Raw genomic sequence first — 14,852 nt, forward strand, 5'->3', positions numbered from 1 at the left:
ATTGTTTATGTATTGTATTCTGTAATGTGTGTATGTGTTGTATTTTAATTTGTTTTTTCTCGCTAACAGTCAAATGGCTGTTCACTAGAGGCGGCGGCAAGTGTGTGTTCCCTTACGAGTTCGAGTCCTATCGACGGAACTATTTTTTTTTTTACTTGATTTTTATTACTGCTAAGGCAAATGAGCGTACTTGGTTTTGGTAGAAGAGGGTTCTGGAAATTGCCCAGTCGGAAAAATGGGTATAAAGGGTACAATGTATTTGGACAAATGTATGTAACAGGCAAAGGGCATATTTGAGAATCAGATATTTTTCCGCTTATTGCCGTTTAATTTATTATAGGGAGTCAATTATAAGTACATCTCTCAATTCTCTCATTCTGATTATATTTGTAATATCCATGTATACTTTTATTTGAAACCAGATTCCTTAATTGAGGAAAGTCATGCTAAAATTTTAAATTTTTCGTGACGAAATGGGTTGAAACTTGATATTTAAAATAAACCTTTAAATAGCACTGACTACTATATCATTCGACTTGAACGTCATCATACAGCGGGCTACTTAGCCAACGCATTTACCACGTGTGCTCAGAATTTTTCATATTTTCCAAACTCAAAATCGGTTAAAATCGAGATCCATAAAGCTGATTGACTCCAAGCACACATTCTAAAGTGCTCGCAGAACTTGCATTACCAGCGTGATCATTAGAAGCCAAAACCAGGACGCCAATGGGCACATTGCTGCATTACGCTCTATCCAACTACGATAGTAGTACACATCGGTGAAGAAGCCGGCGCCTTCCGGCTTACCACAGCCGAAGCCAAAGGAGACGATGCCCATAACTTTTCCTGCGCAAATTAGCGGTCCGCCCGAATCGCCCTGGCAGGGGGATTCTGTGAAATGCCTTGGGCTGACGGCACATATCATGCCTTCTCTAAATTCCTCAAATGTATTGCAAAACTCATATGGAAGGATAGTCAAATCGGCACTGACTGCCTCGTCGGGTATTGGACCATTCTAGGAATGCATATTTAAATGAGAATCAGATATTATTCTGCATATTGACGGTAAAATTACTCATATTCGGATCTATTTGTAATATCTGTGTAACATTTTATTTGAAACCTGATCCGTTTTTTACGGAAAATCATGCTGAAATTTTTCATTTTCCCTCCAAAAGGTGCTCAGAAAATGTATATTTTCCACTTACCTCAACAGCATGACCCCATCCAACGACTGTGCACTTCAATCCAGCGGTGGCATGCTCGTCAGGCAAGGGCATTATAGCGACAAAATTTTCATTTGGCTGCATCTCGCTTTTGAGAAGTAAAATGCCAATATCATTGGTTATTGGTCTAAGGGTGTACTCTGAATGCGGCACGACTTTTTTCACTTTAATTTCTTGGGTGCTACTTGTCTCCAATAGGCGACGCGGTGTACCGGCAACTACGGTAAATTTGCTTTTACGTCGAAGCTTGTTGGATCGTCTGCAATACAAATTATATGTGAGGTACTCTTAGTAACCGTGACGACATACCTTTTAACCAGACAATGGGCTGCTGTTAGAACAACTGTCTTAGATATTAAACTGCCGCCACACTTGTGATTGTCGCCAAAGAATTTACGAAATTTTCTATAACGTATCGAAACTACAAATTTTACCAGGTGATCCTTTTCAGGACGATAGCCGTTGGTTACTAGAAAGTGGAATTCACCATCGTCCTCATCATAGGTGCTTGAGTTTTGGCTAAAGTTGTCACTCTGTGTCTGGGGTGCATGGACTTGGGACATGTCCGAGGGTGCCATGGAAAAGCTATCCACGCTCGCAGGTGAGCGCCGCTGGTAGAGAGTATGGCAGTTCCTTTCTCTCGAAGCAAATTCAATGTGTGTGCTGCAGTTCCACAACTGGTCAAAACCTGAGACTGACTGGTCGACGAAGAATAGTACGAACAGGTTATATACAACAAATTTTGAAACTCCCATTTGTTCTGTCTTTATTTAAAATTGTAAAACAAATGATTGTAAACTCCAAGAGCGTAAAAACTTAAGCAGAAAGTGCAAAAAATCATAAGTAACCAGTATGAACATGTTGTCAAAACTTTTATTAATAACAAAATTAGAAAAACGTGGCTTGAATATATTTCGCATAAAGACAAAATGTTAACATATTCAATACTAAACAAAATTCCCTACGACTAAATAATTTTGAAAATGAAATGCTTGTGTAATTCCCACTACTGCAATCGCGCAATCCATGAGTAAGGGCATAGCTTGTTGGACAGGATTTTAGTTGCCCCCACAAACACAAATTACTCATACAAATTTCTTTATTTCTTTCGGAAACTTTTGTTTCACTTTTTTATACACAGAACCCATTGAACCCATATTTGTGCAAAGGTATGCAACAGGCAAAAAAAGCGCCTCCGACCATTATAAAGAAATTTGATACTTTGTGCCATATAAGCTCACTATTATGAGATTTGTATAGAATCTATACTTTATTTATAGCTAGCATTAGAGGAGTTACACTAAGGACTTGATTAAAAGTATTTAACATAAAATCATGTGTACTGATCGAAACGACAACTTTGTAAAGCTTAATTTGGAGAAAATCTTGAATTCTGAGAAAATTAAAAATATATTTTATTAATAGGCAGAATGCTACTAGTTCTGTATTTAGGGTCTAGACAGCTGCTGGTCACCTGTTAATGATCTTTACTATTTACTCATCACTAGATTACCAGTGTTGAGAAAAGGAGAAGATTCACTTTTTGAACAGAGTAGAGAAATGCCGGATAATAATAAAGGGACAGATAAAAGTAATGGTAAAGCTAGCTAAATGTATATTTGTATAATATTTTTTTACTTCAGTTTCAATCACTTTTTTGAGGTGACAGTTGTTAACACTGATTCAAATCGCATTTCCCGGCCCCCCTCTCAGCAGTATTCAGTAATTTAGTTGCTGTGGTTTTGCCTCACTAATTTGGGCAACTAATTGAAATCAAATTTGTAAAGCCACTAACGCCCATTGCGCACGCGACACGTTTTGCTAGCTGCCCTGCCACACCTAAATCGAGCCACGCCCACAGTTGTGTAAGGCATAAGAGGGCGTGTGGTGTGTGGGACGGTGTTCGTACTCATACAAGTGTTGGTTAACCCGTTAGCTGTACACTAATAATTGTTTTCATACAATTTACTGTCTGGCTGTGGCTCAAAACACAACGTTTGGCTCCAGTTTTGTGGGTGAACCATAAATTCCCTCTGCACGGACATCAAAGCGTATACGTAACAATTGCATGCCTGTGTGTGTGTGCATACGTGTGTGTGCATGCATGCGTGAATAGACAAACATATTCGAACAAGCTATGCTTTTGTCAATAATATGCATTAATTAAGTGCAGACATAGATGCCTGATGGACAGCATCAGACACAGGATGTGCGCTGGGGCAGGAGAACGCAAATGCTGGCCAACATGGCGTATGCGTGTTTTCTGTGTATGCGCATAAATTTAATTGGCAATTTTAAAAGCCAAATAAAACCAAAAAAAAAGGAAAACCTGCTATTAACAAAAATCATTTTGAAGTCTGCTGTTGGCCAGGCACAAAAAGTCTTGCAATTTTCTTGCAACGCAGTCGAAATAAGGCTCTGGGCGCAGGCACTCGATGAGCTTAAGTGCTGATTGAAATGATGCTGCGCTCCGGAGCAGGCAGCCCCAGCTGGCGGCCGTGTCGGGTCAGCTTTGAGTACGCCACGAAATGGGTAGTAAGAGCCTTTGGAGCTGTCCTTTTTTTTTTTTAGCCGGGGCTGAAGTTCGACAAATAGTTGCGCAACTGACACGCAACTATGCCGCCTGCAACTGGCACAAAACGCACACGCACACCCACATACATACGCACACACACGCATACATAGCAGCAAAAGGAGCAGAAGCAATGGCAGCTGCTGACTAGGCTCAGAAACAGGACTCACGCTCTTTTGTATGTGCATTGAGTGGACCATCGTTTGTCACACGTCCAAAAGGACATTGGGAGCAGCGCAAGCAAAGACAGGGTTGCAGAGAGAGAGAGAGAGGGAGAGATAGAGAGAAATAGAGGGAGAGAGATAGAGAGAGAGAGAGGGATAGTAGGTACAGCAGTAAGGGGCATATAAAAAAACAGTGCACAGTGGCTCTGAAACTTGGAATAGAATTTTAAATTTGCTGTCTGGTTTACTATTTCAAAAAGTCAATAAACTAGTCGACATAAGAGCTTCATGTCTTTGCAAAAGTTACAGCTGAAAGCAAATATGTAACTAAACAGTTAACTATATAAAGTATTATTGACGAGTTTCAAATATCAAGTGCAATTTTATAAAATAAATAAAAGGAAAGGAAACAAAAGCACGAGCAGTAAAAGGAAAGTCAAGCAGCCTAAATCATCTTAAATTTAACACTATCGATTCAAAGGGAATTTAAATTGTTTTAAAATCAATTAACTGTCAACACTTTAAGCACAGCTCTTTAATTGGTTTAGAGAAAGTTTTCAAGTGAAGTTTCTCCCTGCAGATGATTAAAGAGCCTATGTTAGAAAGTATTTATAAATTTAGTTAAGGGTCTATTGCAACGTTTATAACAATCACTTTTCAGCACTGAACTCAAAGGGAAATACAATACTTGGCAGTGCTGCCAATTACCAATTTGCTTATTATGTGGTTACATTGCATTGCACTGCAGCGTTGCCACTTAACAAGCTGTACCTAACTGGCAGCACTGTCAAGTGAGTTTTCGCCCCTGTGAAAACGTTGCTTGAAAGTCAGTTAAGTGTTGGGAAATGAATATTATAAACGTTGTAATATAACCTGAAATGAATTTATAAATACCTTCTCATCTGCAGAGATACTACAGAAGATACTTTTGAAAAATTTATATATATATATATGAAATATATTGTATAACTATTTTCAAATAGTTACTTTCATATAATTAATTAAAAGAAAATAGTTTAAACATTACACTCAACTATTAACAAAAAGGTTTTTAAGTCTGAAATTAGTTTTATTTTAAATTAAGACTCACAACTGCTAATATCTCTAATACTTTACTCAGTTGCCCTACTTTTGTAGCACTCCGCAGATCTGTAGTTATTCGATCTACTGTCTCAAGATATTTACGCAGCTTAGCTCCTCTGACACTCTATCACTCAGCCTGCTGTCACTTGTGGAGTTGGAACAGAGCAGCAAACAGACAGCGAGTTGTTGACTCTCTTGTGGGGCTAATGGAGTCGCAAGAGTTGGGCCAAAGAAAAAAGTGGATCAAGCTGCCTCCGTATGCGCACAAAGGCACCTCGTTCAACCGCGCTGGCATTGCCGGGCCAAGCAGGATATGCACAGAGCCAACTTACAAATCGTTGTCGTTGTTGTTGTTGCATTGCCAACTACCTTCCATCTACCCGCTCGTCGCTCTGTTAAAGCATCCTCAGGCCTCTGCTTGCCCGCAATGTGCATGCGGTTGCCATGTTGGGGCACAGTGGAACAGTGGCATACAGAAGCGGCCCGAGGGCTTGGTTCTTTTCACAGGAACCGACCAGCACGGGTCTGGGTCCGGGCCAGGCCGGAGCGACGTTGACGTTGACGTTGACAGAGGCAGCGCTGGCAGCGCCTTTGTTTATGTGCCAACATTTGGGCGCCGTGTGTGTAAGTGTGTGTGTCACTGTCTGTGCGACTGTATGTGTGTGTGTGTGTGTGGAAGCCCTCAAGCTGTACGTGTGAGTGGTTTTAGTGTTGTTCTGGATTTTTAAGTTGTTTTCGTTGTCGTGCGTTGTTTGTGTTGCCATTTTTTTTTTTTTGGTTCGTCTTTAGTTGCAATTTACACACACATGAAACATATGCACTTAACACACAGACACACGCACACACACACACACGCACACCCGAACATTGTGGCACAACCACGCAGTGAACGCTGACACCAATTAGGGTTAGCTACTCGTTGTTGTTGTTGTTGTTGTTGCACTCCGTGCGTTGCATGTTTACAGTAGCCACAAACATAATTTTTGTTTAGACAACGAGGACTAAACTGTGGCTTCAGCTCCTGTTGCCGTTGCTCCTGGCTCCTGGCTCCTTCTGCTCCTGGCCAAAAACCTGTGCCGTAATTATCGCTGGCAACAGCAGCAGCAGCAACAACAACAGTTGCAGGCGCAATGGCAATGGGTGCAGCCGTAGCTAACGGTAACTGAAGCTGGCCAGCGCACAGCGTTGCCACCTTGATATAATTTTCACTTTAAGTTTGGTTGGGCGCAAACTTTTATGCTAACAACGTGCTGTTGTTCCCTGTTATACATTGCATATAGTTTGAAAATTGAATAATTTTTTCTTTTATTACAATTTTGATGCATATTCATATCAACCTGTATGGTGAAAATGAATATGTTCGGTAGCTCGGCTCACGGAGCGAACTTCTGACTCGTTCTGAGAATCTTGTTTGCCACATTAATGAATCCTAATTATGATTCAAAACATGGTATCATAACTTTTCTTAATTTGAATGGAACAATTTTAAAATTTCACAAATTTTTAAATCTTAAATGTAGTTGCAATTTGCAAACAATTTAAGTCCAGGATAAATTAATCTTAAAGTCGGTTCAATTTGGTCTAGAGTCAAGATTAAAATACACTTTTTTTAAAATTAAGCTGAAATTGTTTAAGCACAAATTGGGTTTATTTAAAGACTAAACTAAAAACTTGATTCGAGCCTTTGCGTATTTAAACATTCTAAATTGAACTAAAAAACTAAATGCTTGACCCGGAAGGAACGCTGACTTGTATCTTAACTTGCTTTCACTCTGATCAGACTTTTTGTTTTGCACACAGGGTATCTATAAGTCATATATGCCCTGAAGTTTCTAACGGTTACCGTTTGGTTTTGTCTTTTTGGTGGTTTGTTTGTTGTTGTTGCTGCCGCATCGAATTTGCGCCCTAACGAGTTGTTGTTGTTGCTCAACTTACATTGGTTGTTTTTGTTTTGTTATTGTTGTTGTTTGCCCTGCAAACTCCAAGAGTTGATTAGAAAGTTTTTTCAGCTGCTGCTCCTACTGCTACTGTTGCTCCTACTGCTACTGCTGTTCCTACTGCTACTGCTGTTCCTACCGAAGCTGCCGTCGTTAGCTTTGCCGCGTGGCTCACTTGTTTCCATTAGGCGGCAAGTTTAGAAGGTCGCGAATCGCGAACATATGTGGGAGATCCGTTTGTGGCTTAGCCCCTATGTGTGTCCAAGTGTGTGTGTGTGTGAGTGTGTATAATTGTTGGCATGTTTCTGCGTGTGTGGCTTATCGCTTGGCTGCGCTGTCGCTAAGCATAAAAACTACGGCACACAACTTTTCCTAATTAATTTTTAATGTGTGTAAAATGTTTTCTAAATGAGTATTTACTTTGCCTTGCACAGCACGGAGAAGCTACACACAGATTATAAAGCCCATGTCTTAAATAACTGAGCTTTCATAATGTGAAATGTATATTAACAGCAGTAACTCTTTCTGAATAAGATTGTATTTATAATGATAACAATGATTAAATTATCGATTCTTATTGATTCTTATCGATTGCTTGGAAATTAGCAAAGTTATCGATGATCTTTAAGAAGCAACCGTGCGATTACTGGGAGGACCTACATTCAAATAATCAAGTCTTTAGCTCTAATAGCTCTTATAGCTCTTTATAGGCGGAGAGACGGACGGAAGGACAGATAGTCGGACATGGCTAGATATACTCATATATTAATGCTGACCAAGAATATATATACTTTATAGGATCGGGGATGCTTTCTTCTGCCTGTACATAAAACTATTTAAATCTATTTATTCATTTTCAATAACAATAATAATATAAAAAATTCATAATAATAATAATAAATTAAAGGGTTACTCACCAAAAAGAGAGAGACAGTTCCGCTGAAGAAGCTCTTACCTGAGGTGGGCAGACGAATTCTTTGTTCAGATGCTTCCTCCTATACCAAGTAAATGCTGGATATTCGCAAAGAATGCTTAGGGACGTTGCAAGAAATTTCTCTAAATATGTGTGCTTGCACGAAATGTTGCCCACTTTATAAGATTGCCTCTGAAATGTTCCTATGGCAGACGCCCTCCTACTGCGATCGCTGGCCATGCATTCCCTCGCCATTTGGGCTGATGTCTCAGTTCTTGAGTTCTTCTCTTCCTTCTCATTATTGAGTGCGTTTTTAGCCTGCCGCCAGGCACCTCTGAACCATGGTCTGATGAAAGTATCTCCCACTTGCCGGAGAATACTACACCAGAACCTTCGCTAGACACAGCCTTACCTTTGGGTTAAATGTTATCCACTTTACCCGAGGCAACTGCTGTGTCCATTGCCCAGCCAGCACCCTCGTGGAGGGTTCAGTTAGAGGATTTTTGCCAGCCTTTTCATAAACAATCCAAACAATATAAACTATTAATTATTTAGTATAGTATTGTCCACTGCGACCTGCGGCTAGACATAAGCTAACCGGGGATTCGAACCGAATATTCCATTTTCAGTTGACTTGGATAGCTCGTCTAACAAGGTCTGCGGCTGTTAGATATAATTAAAGCCTGAATATTTATATTGCACCCAAGTTTCTAATTGATGCTAAGGTATTCGTACATGTTTAAACTCAATTTATTGACCACTTTTGTTCACTTTTGCCTGTGTTCGACACTTCAAAGGACATTTTTTTCAATTTGATTCTCGAGTTTGCGAGTATTTCAGCATTTGTGCCACGCCCCTTAGTGTTGATTGTGTGCTCGAGTAACGCACTAATTGTTACACCCAGTTACACAGATTCACACACACCCACAGAAACACACACAAGCACGCTGGCCAAGACACATGTCCGACCAGGAAACAACTTGCAGCAAATTGCGGCAAGCAAAATGGAATTTGCAAAAAGTGGAATGCAATTCAACCCACACAAAAAAGAAACCCCCCACTCAGCTCTATTATGCCAACCCGTTGCCCTTTGTCTCATTGCTGTCACTTTGCAGAGATTTGCGCTTCAATCAGTTTGAGGAGCTGCCGCCCATGGCATTCAATGGACTTGGCCAACTGACGACGCTCTTCCTGAACGACAACCAGCTGGCTTATGTGCACGAGGATGCCTTCAAGGGGCTGACGGCGTTGCGGTTCCTCTACTTGAACAAGAATCAACTGAGCCGCTTACCCGCCAGCATCTTTCAGCATTTGCCAAGATTGGAGGCGCTGTAAGTAGATAGCAGCACACTTTGAGTTCAAGTTTAATTACAAAAATTGCGTGGCCTGGCACTTCTATTATTTTTATCTATCGTCAGCTATCTGGAAGACAATGACATTTGGCAACTGCCCGTTGGTCTCTTTGACAATTTACCCCATTTGCATCGACTGTAAGTTTCGTTAATTGCGTGCTTTTCCACGTTGGATTCCTTGTTTTTTTCTTGGCTCTTTCAGCTTTCTGCATAACAACAAGCTGAACAGTCTACCGCAGGATATGTTTAACAAATTGCATAGCCTGAAGCGTTTGCGTTTGGATGGCAACCCGATCGATTGCAATTGCGGTGTCTACTCGCTCTGGCGTCGCTGGCATCTGGATGCACAGCGTCAACTGGTGAGCATCACGTTGACCTGTGCCCAGCCCGTCGCGTTGCAGCGTCAGAGTTTCTCCAGCCTCACGGAGTCGCATTTCCATTGCGGTAAGTATGGAAGTAGTTGCAGGGAGCCAATGACACGAGCTGCAATCGGCGCTTTACCAACAAAAGCGTAAAATCTTTATAAGTTAGAGAAGAAGCGTTTTAAAAATTAATCAGAAGCTCCTATGAAAAGCTTAAATAAGCTTTTCACCCCTAATGAAGAGCTTTCAATAAATAACGTTACAGCTTAAAGGCTCACTAAAGCTCTAAAGTAAAACATTCTTAAAGAATGTAAAGTTCAATTACATTTCAAATAATTTACAACAAAACAATGTGCTTTGAAAGCACATGAAAGCTAGCAAATTAAGTGAAAAAGTATTTGAGTAAATGGTAACAATTTTAAAAGCACATGAAAGCTCTTAGAGAATTGAAGTAAGCTTAAAGCTAGCAAATTAAAAGCAAAGTACAAAATAAAAGTTCTCGAAGCATTTAAAGCTAGCGTGTGACAGTTCAAATAATATTAAAAAAAAAAACATGAATAAACTTAAGCAATTGCGATTAAAGCCCATAGTAAAAGCAAAGCTTCCAATATATGAAGCACCTATATTTAATCACATGTTTAATAGAGCTTTAAGCTTAATACATTTTACTTGAGCTGTACTCAAAGCTAATGTCATTTTAGCATAATATTGAATATTGATTTTTGTTATCTCTAAACATAGCCAAGCCGCAATTGCTGGTTGGTCCACAGGATATGCATGCCAGCGAAGGTGACACCGTGGACATGGCCTGCGAGGTGGTTGGCCAGCCCAGACCGGAGCTCATCTGGATGCAGAACACCAACGAAATCGGTGTGGAGCTGGCGCCGCACATGCTGGTCCTGCCGAACGGCGCATTGCGCATCAACGGCGTCACCCCAAATGACATTGGCATCTACGAGTGCATTGCGCGCAATGAAATGGGCGAGATCAAGTCGCAGCCGGTACGCATGTTGGTTAGCAGCAATGCCGACAACAGTTTGGACAGCCTGCATGGTCACGTGGAGAACGCCAGCGGCAATCAGGTGTGGGCTGCGGATGCGGACGCGACACCAGCGCCACCTCGTTTCATTCAACAGCCGCAGAACCAAATTGTGGCATTGCATGGGGCCGGGCACGTGCTGCTCGATTGCGCTGCCAGCGGCTGGCCACAGCCAGACATACAATGGTTCGTCAATGGTCGCCAGCTGACCCAGTCCACGTCCCAGCTCCAGTTGCTGGCCAACGGCAGCCTGGCCCTGCTCCAGCCCAGCCAACTGACGGCGGGCACGTATCGTTGCGAGGCCCACAATCGTCTGGGCAGCGTGCAGGCCACCGCCCGCATCGAAGTCAAGGGTGAGTAGACGGCTTCGTACCCCTCTCCCCCCTGGGAGCTGTAATGTGTCCAGATTGGGTAACATTAATGTGGCTCCTCTACCAACTGCGTTTCCATTTCACACACAGCCACAACTGTCGCGCTTAACACAATTTGCAGTCGATTTAATTTGTATCGAGTTGCAGGCTTTTTAAGCCCGCAATGGTCCGTTTGTAACTTCGTTATGCAGTTGCCATTCCCGTTGTTATTGTTGTCCATGTCGACGTCCGATCAGCGCCATGATTTAAGTCAACTACCATTTATATAGAGTCCAAGTATTTTTATGGCTGTGCATTGTATAACGGCCAAAGCTTAAGATTAATTGGTTGGAAACAACGATTTTTTGTTTGAAAAGCGTAGGGGTATTCCCTATTTTGCAAGGAATTTATGTGTTGGGGCTTTCTCTAGTTTCTGCAGTTTTTTATCTCTGACATTTTCACTGATATTTATGGGTATTCAATATTTTATAAAGTGTTTAGAGGAAGGAGCTTTCTCTAGTTTACACTGATTTGTATTTCCCTGTTCCCTATTCCCTATTTTACAAAGAATTTATGACTAGGGGCTTTCTCTAGTTTCTGCGTTATTTTATCTCTGCCATTTTCACTGATATTTATGGGTATTTAATATTTTGTAGAGTTTATGGGAAGGAGTTTTCTCTAGTTTACTGTGATTTTTTGGGTATTCCGTATTTTGTAAAGAATTTATGTGTAGGGGCTTTCTCTAGTTTCTGCGATTTTTTATTTCTTGGAAGGCATATTTCTAGATTTCACCGATATTTATGGGTATTCCCTCTTTTGATAAAAGTTTATAGGAAAAAGTTTTCTATAGCTTACCCAGATATTTATGGGTATTCCCTACTTGGTAAAGATTTTATGCGTAAGGGCTTTAAAGGGTTTTTAAAGAGCTTATGGGCAGGAGTTTGGTCTAGTTAACACTGATATTTATATTTTGTGTTTTTTGTTACTGTATTATGGGGTATTCCCTATTTTTCAAAGATTTAATGAGCAGGGTTTTTCTCTAGCATACTCATTTTTATATATGTATATACTATCTTTTTTAATGCTTAATCACAAAAAATTAGTTGCGCTTTGTTTTCATTGGCTTTCAAATGTAATTAATGCGCATTTAGCTATTTATTTTCTTAACAAATGGAATTTCTGATATTTATTTTGTTACTTATCATGCACACTGAGCATGAAAAGCAATAGATAAACGATTTAAAAACTACATGAAAACCATGCATATATAGATAAATAAAAATCTATATGCACGCAGGATACTGAATTGAAACCAAATTGAAGCGCAATGTGTTCCGCACGTAATGCCCATTGCCATAAATACTGAGCTGTGCAAGTGTATTTAAACTTTTGCTTTAATATCTTTAATTTCTTAGCCAGCCAACTGCGACGTGACTGTACTTTTTATGGCATCAAATAGAAAGGGAGAGAGAGTGGGGGGAGGGGCCGTTGGATTGTTGAAAATAGTTGTTGTGCAGTCAACGACGCCTTAATCACAATGGCTCATTATAATTTGTGGTCACAGCACAAAATGAAGTGCAAAGTGTGCGCTTTATTTTGCAAATTAAGTGCAAAAATTATAAACTATTATGTGTGCATGTGTCGCGAGTGTGGCACGCATTTCATAAATGGGGGGGGGGGGCGTGGCTGTACAAGCAGCCAGCCAGCCGGCATAATTAACCCAACGAGCTACACACAAAATGGCGACCCGGGCGCCCCAAAAAGTATGCAATGAAAAATATGTTTGCAAATCGTAGGGCGCCAGCACAACAAAGAACGCATAGAAAACTGACCGACGGCCCTCAAAATTTTTTGTTTGTTTGTGTCCTCGCTGCCATTTGGAGCGGGAGAAATTGCTCAAATCACTCAAAATACGGCTCGTTGCGTCTGTGGCTTGCAGATTTACCCGAAATTTTAATGGCACCACAAAACCAAACAATCAAACTGGGCAAAGCCTTTGTGCTGGAATGCGATGCCGATGGCAATCCGCTGCCTAGCATAACCTGGCAATTCAATGGCCAGCCACTAGCCAGCGACGGCGCCAGTGCGGATCTGCTGCTCGAGAACGAGAACACCGAGCTGGTGGTTAGCGTGGCCAAACAGCAGCATGCAGGTAAGTCCAACCCACGTCCACTCCCCAACCCACACCCACACCCACACCTATTTCCATGGCTGTTTACATTTGTGTCCGTGTTTTAGGCGTCTATCGGTGCACGGCGAGCAACGAGAACGGCGAGGTTAGCGCAGAGGCAACGATTAAAGTGGAGCACTCACAGTCACCGCCGCGTTTGGCCATTGAGCCCAGCAATTTGGTGGCCATTACGGGCACCACCATCGAGCTGCCCTGCCAGGCGGAGCAGCCCGAAGACGGCATGCAGGTAAGTACCCGAAAAAAGCTTTGAAATAAAGTTTTCCTCTGTTTGTTGGCCACTTGTTGACGTTTCTTTTCTCCACTTTCGTCTTGGCACAGATTGTCTGGCGTCGCGATGGACGCCTCATCGATCCCAACGTCCAATTGACGGAGAAATATCAAATAAGCGGCGCCGGCAGTTTGTTTGTCAAGAATGTGACCATTCTCGATGGCGGACGCTACGAGTGCCAGCTAAAGAACAAATTCGGCAGGGCCACCGCCTCCGCCCTGGTTACCATCAGGTGAGTTGCCAGCAGACCCGTTTTAAACGCCATCAAAAATCACAGACTCAAGTTACGCTCAAAGGAAACTTTGTTTGCGGCCCATCTCAAAGCCCTCAAAAGACGGCCTGCACTTAAAACGCATTTAAGAGCGGCCCAAAACTTGCTTAATTAATTGAAAAATTGTTGAGCACAAAAAAAAGCCACAAAAGTGAAACACTGTGGTTCAAACTCTGCCAGTTTTTCAAGCTGAAGTCTGGCTGAAAAAGTGGTAAATTGGTTCAAGCTCTATTTCTTCTAGTTTTATACGCAGAATTCTGGTTAAAAACGGGTACATTGATCTTAGGCCAATTTATGCCTTATTATATAGTATATTCTGATTAAAACGAGCTACTAACCGATCTAGCCTTGTCCGGCTTTTCTAGGAAACTGCAAAAACTGTGCAGACTTTAAATTTTAAATATTATATATATTTTCGTATTCTATTCGCAGCATGAGTTTATCACTTTTTTTTCGAAATCTTCTCCCGATTTTCTAATATCGATAAATATCGATTTTGTGACATGAACTTTTAAGCATATCTCGAGGATTATAAGAGCTAGGTACATCAAACTTGCTAGATAGGTGCTCGTATAGCTTATAAAGATTAAGAATATTTCACTTTTTAGAAACCTCTCTCCATAGTTCCCAATATTGCAAAACAAAGCTAGAGCCTTGTGCTTTGGGATATGCACACTTTTGTATGTCATATTTAAGGTATTAAAATTCCATAAGGTTCAGATTATAAACTCCGGAGTTAATTAAGACTGGGTATCCTATACTGTATGGTGGGCCGAATTTATGTATAGAAAAAGGTTTGAAGTCTTGTAAAGGCAGCTCTACACTATATCCAAAGTATTTCCTAGCCTAGCAATCCCGACTAGAGCACTATGATTTGTATTTTTTTTTAGAGATAAATAAACTGAAGTTACACAGAGACTGTTAAGCCTTTATACAATTGGTTCCACTGTGAAGTCCATATATTTCGCTAGAAATAACTTTTGGGGGAACTCAGCGACTGCACACTGATTTAAGGCATACAGAAAATTAAACTAATTTAACTGCATGCAGCAGGGCGCCACAAAAACTCAAAAGTTAAAAATAAACATTGAGTAAACTATGCTTCGGCTGGCTGGCTTGAT

General features: G+C 41.1%; 2 protein-coding genes across 2 annotated transcripts in view; one reads left to right on the forward strand and one right to left on the reverse strand.

Moving 5' to 3' along the window:
* Nucleotides 1–14,852, forward strand: part of LOC115771277 (peroxidasin) — a 42,764-nt gene that overhangs the window by 22,255 nt on the left and 5,657 nt on the right. Inside the window, exons 2-8 of the mRNA XM_030716897.1 lie at nt 9,014–9,229; nt 9,317–9,388; nt 9,453–9,694; nt 10,354–11,004; nt 12,941–13,153; nt 13,240–13,418; nt 13,511–13,692. Coding sequence (XP_030572757.1) covers nt 9,014–9,229; nt 9,317–9,388; nt 9,453–9,694; nt 10,354–11,004; nt 12,941–13,153; nt 13,240–13,418; nt 13,511–13,692 — 1,755 coding nt within the window. The remainder of the gene's footprint in view (nt 1–9,013; nt 9,230–9,316; nt 9,389–9,452; nt 9,695–10,353; nt 11,005–12,940; nt 13,154–13,239; nt 13,419–13,510; nt 13,693–14,852) is intronic.
* LOC115771279 (trypsin-3-like) lies at nt 318–2,008 on the reverse strand. Its single transcript, XM_030716899.1, has 3 exons — nt 1,539–2,008; nt 1,212–1,488; nt 318–1,018 (listed from the first exon to the last, which is right to left on the reverse strand). Exons 1-3 carry the CDS (start codon nt 1,982–1,984, stop codon nt 668–670), a joined length of 1,074 nt encoding a protein of 357 aa, XP_030572759.1. The 5' UTR covers nt 1,985–2,008; the 3' UTR covers nt 318–667.

Source organism: Drosophila novamexicana, unplaced genomic scaffold (genome assembly GCF_003285875.2).
Source record: "Drosophila novamexicana strain 15010-1031.04,08,12 unplaced genomic scaffold, DnovRS2.1 tig00000024-arrow-pilon, whole genome shotgun sequence".
NCBI lineage: Eukaryota > Metazoa > Arthropoda > Insecta > Diptera > Drosophilidae > Drosophila > Drosophila novamexicana.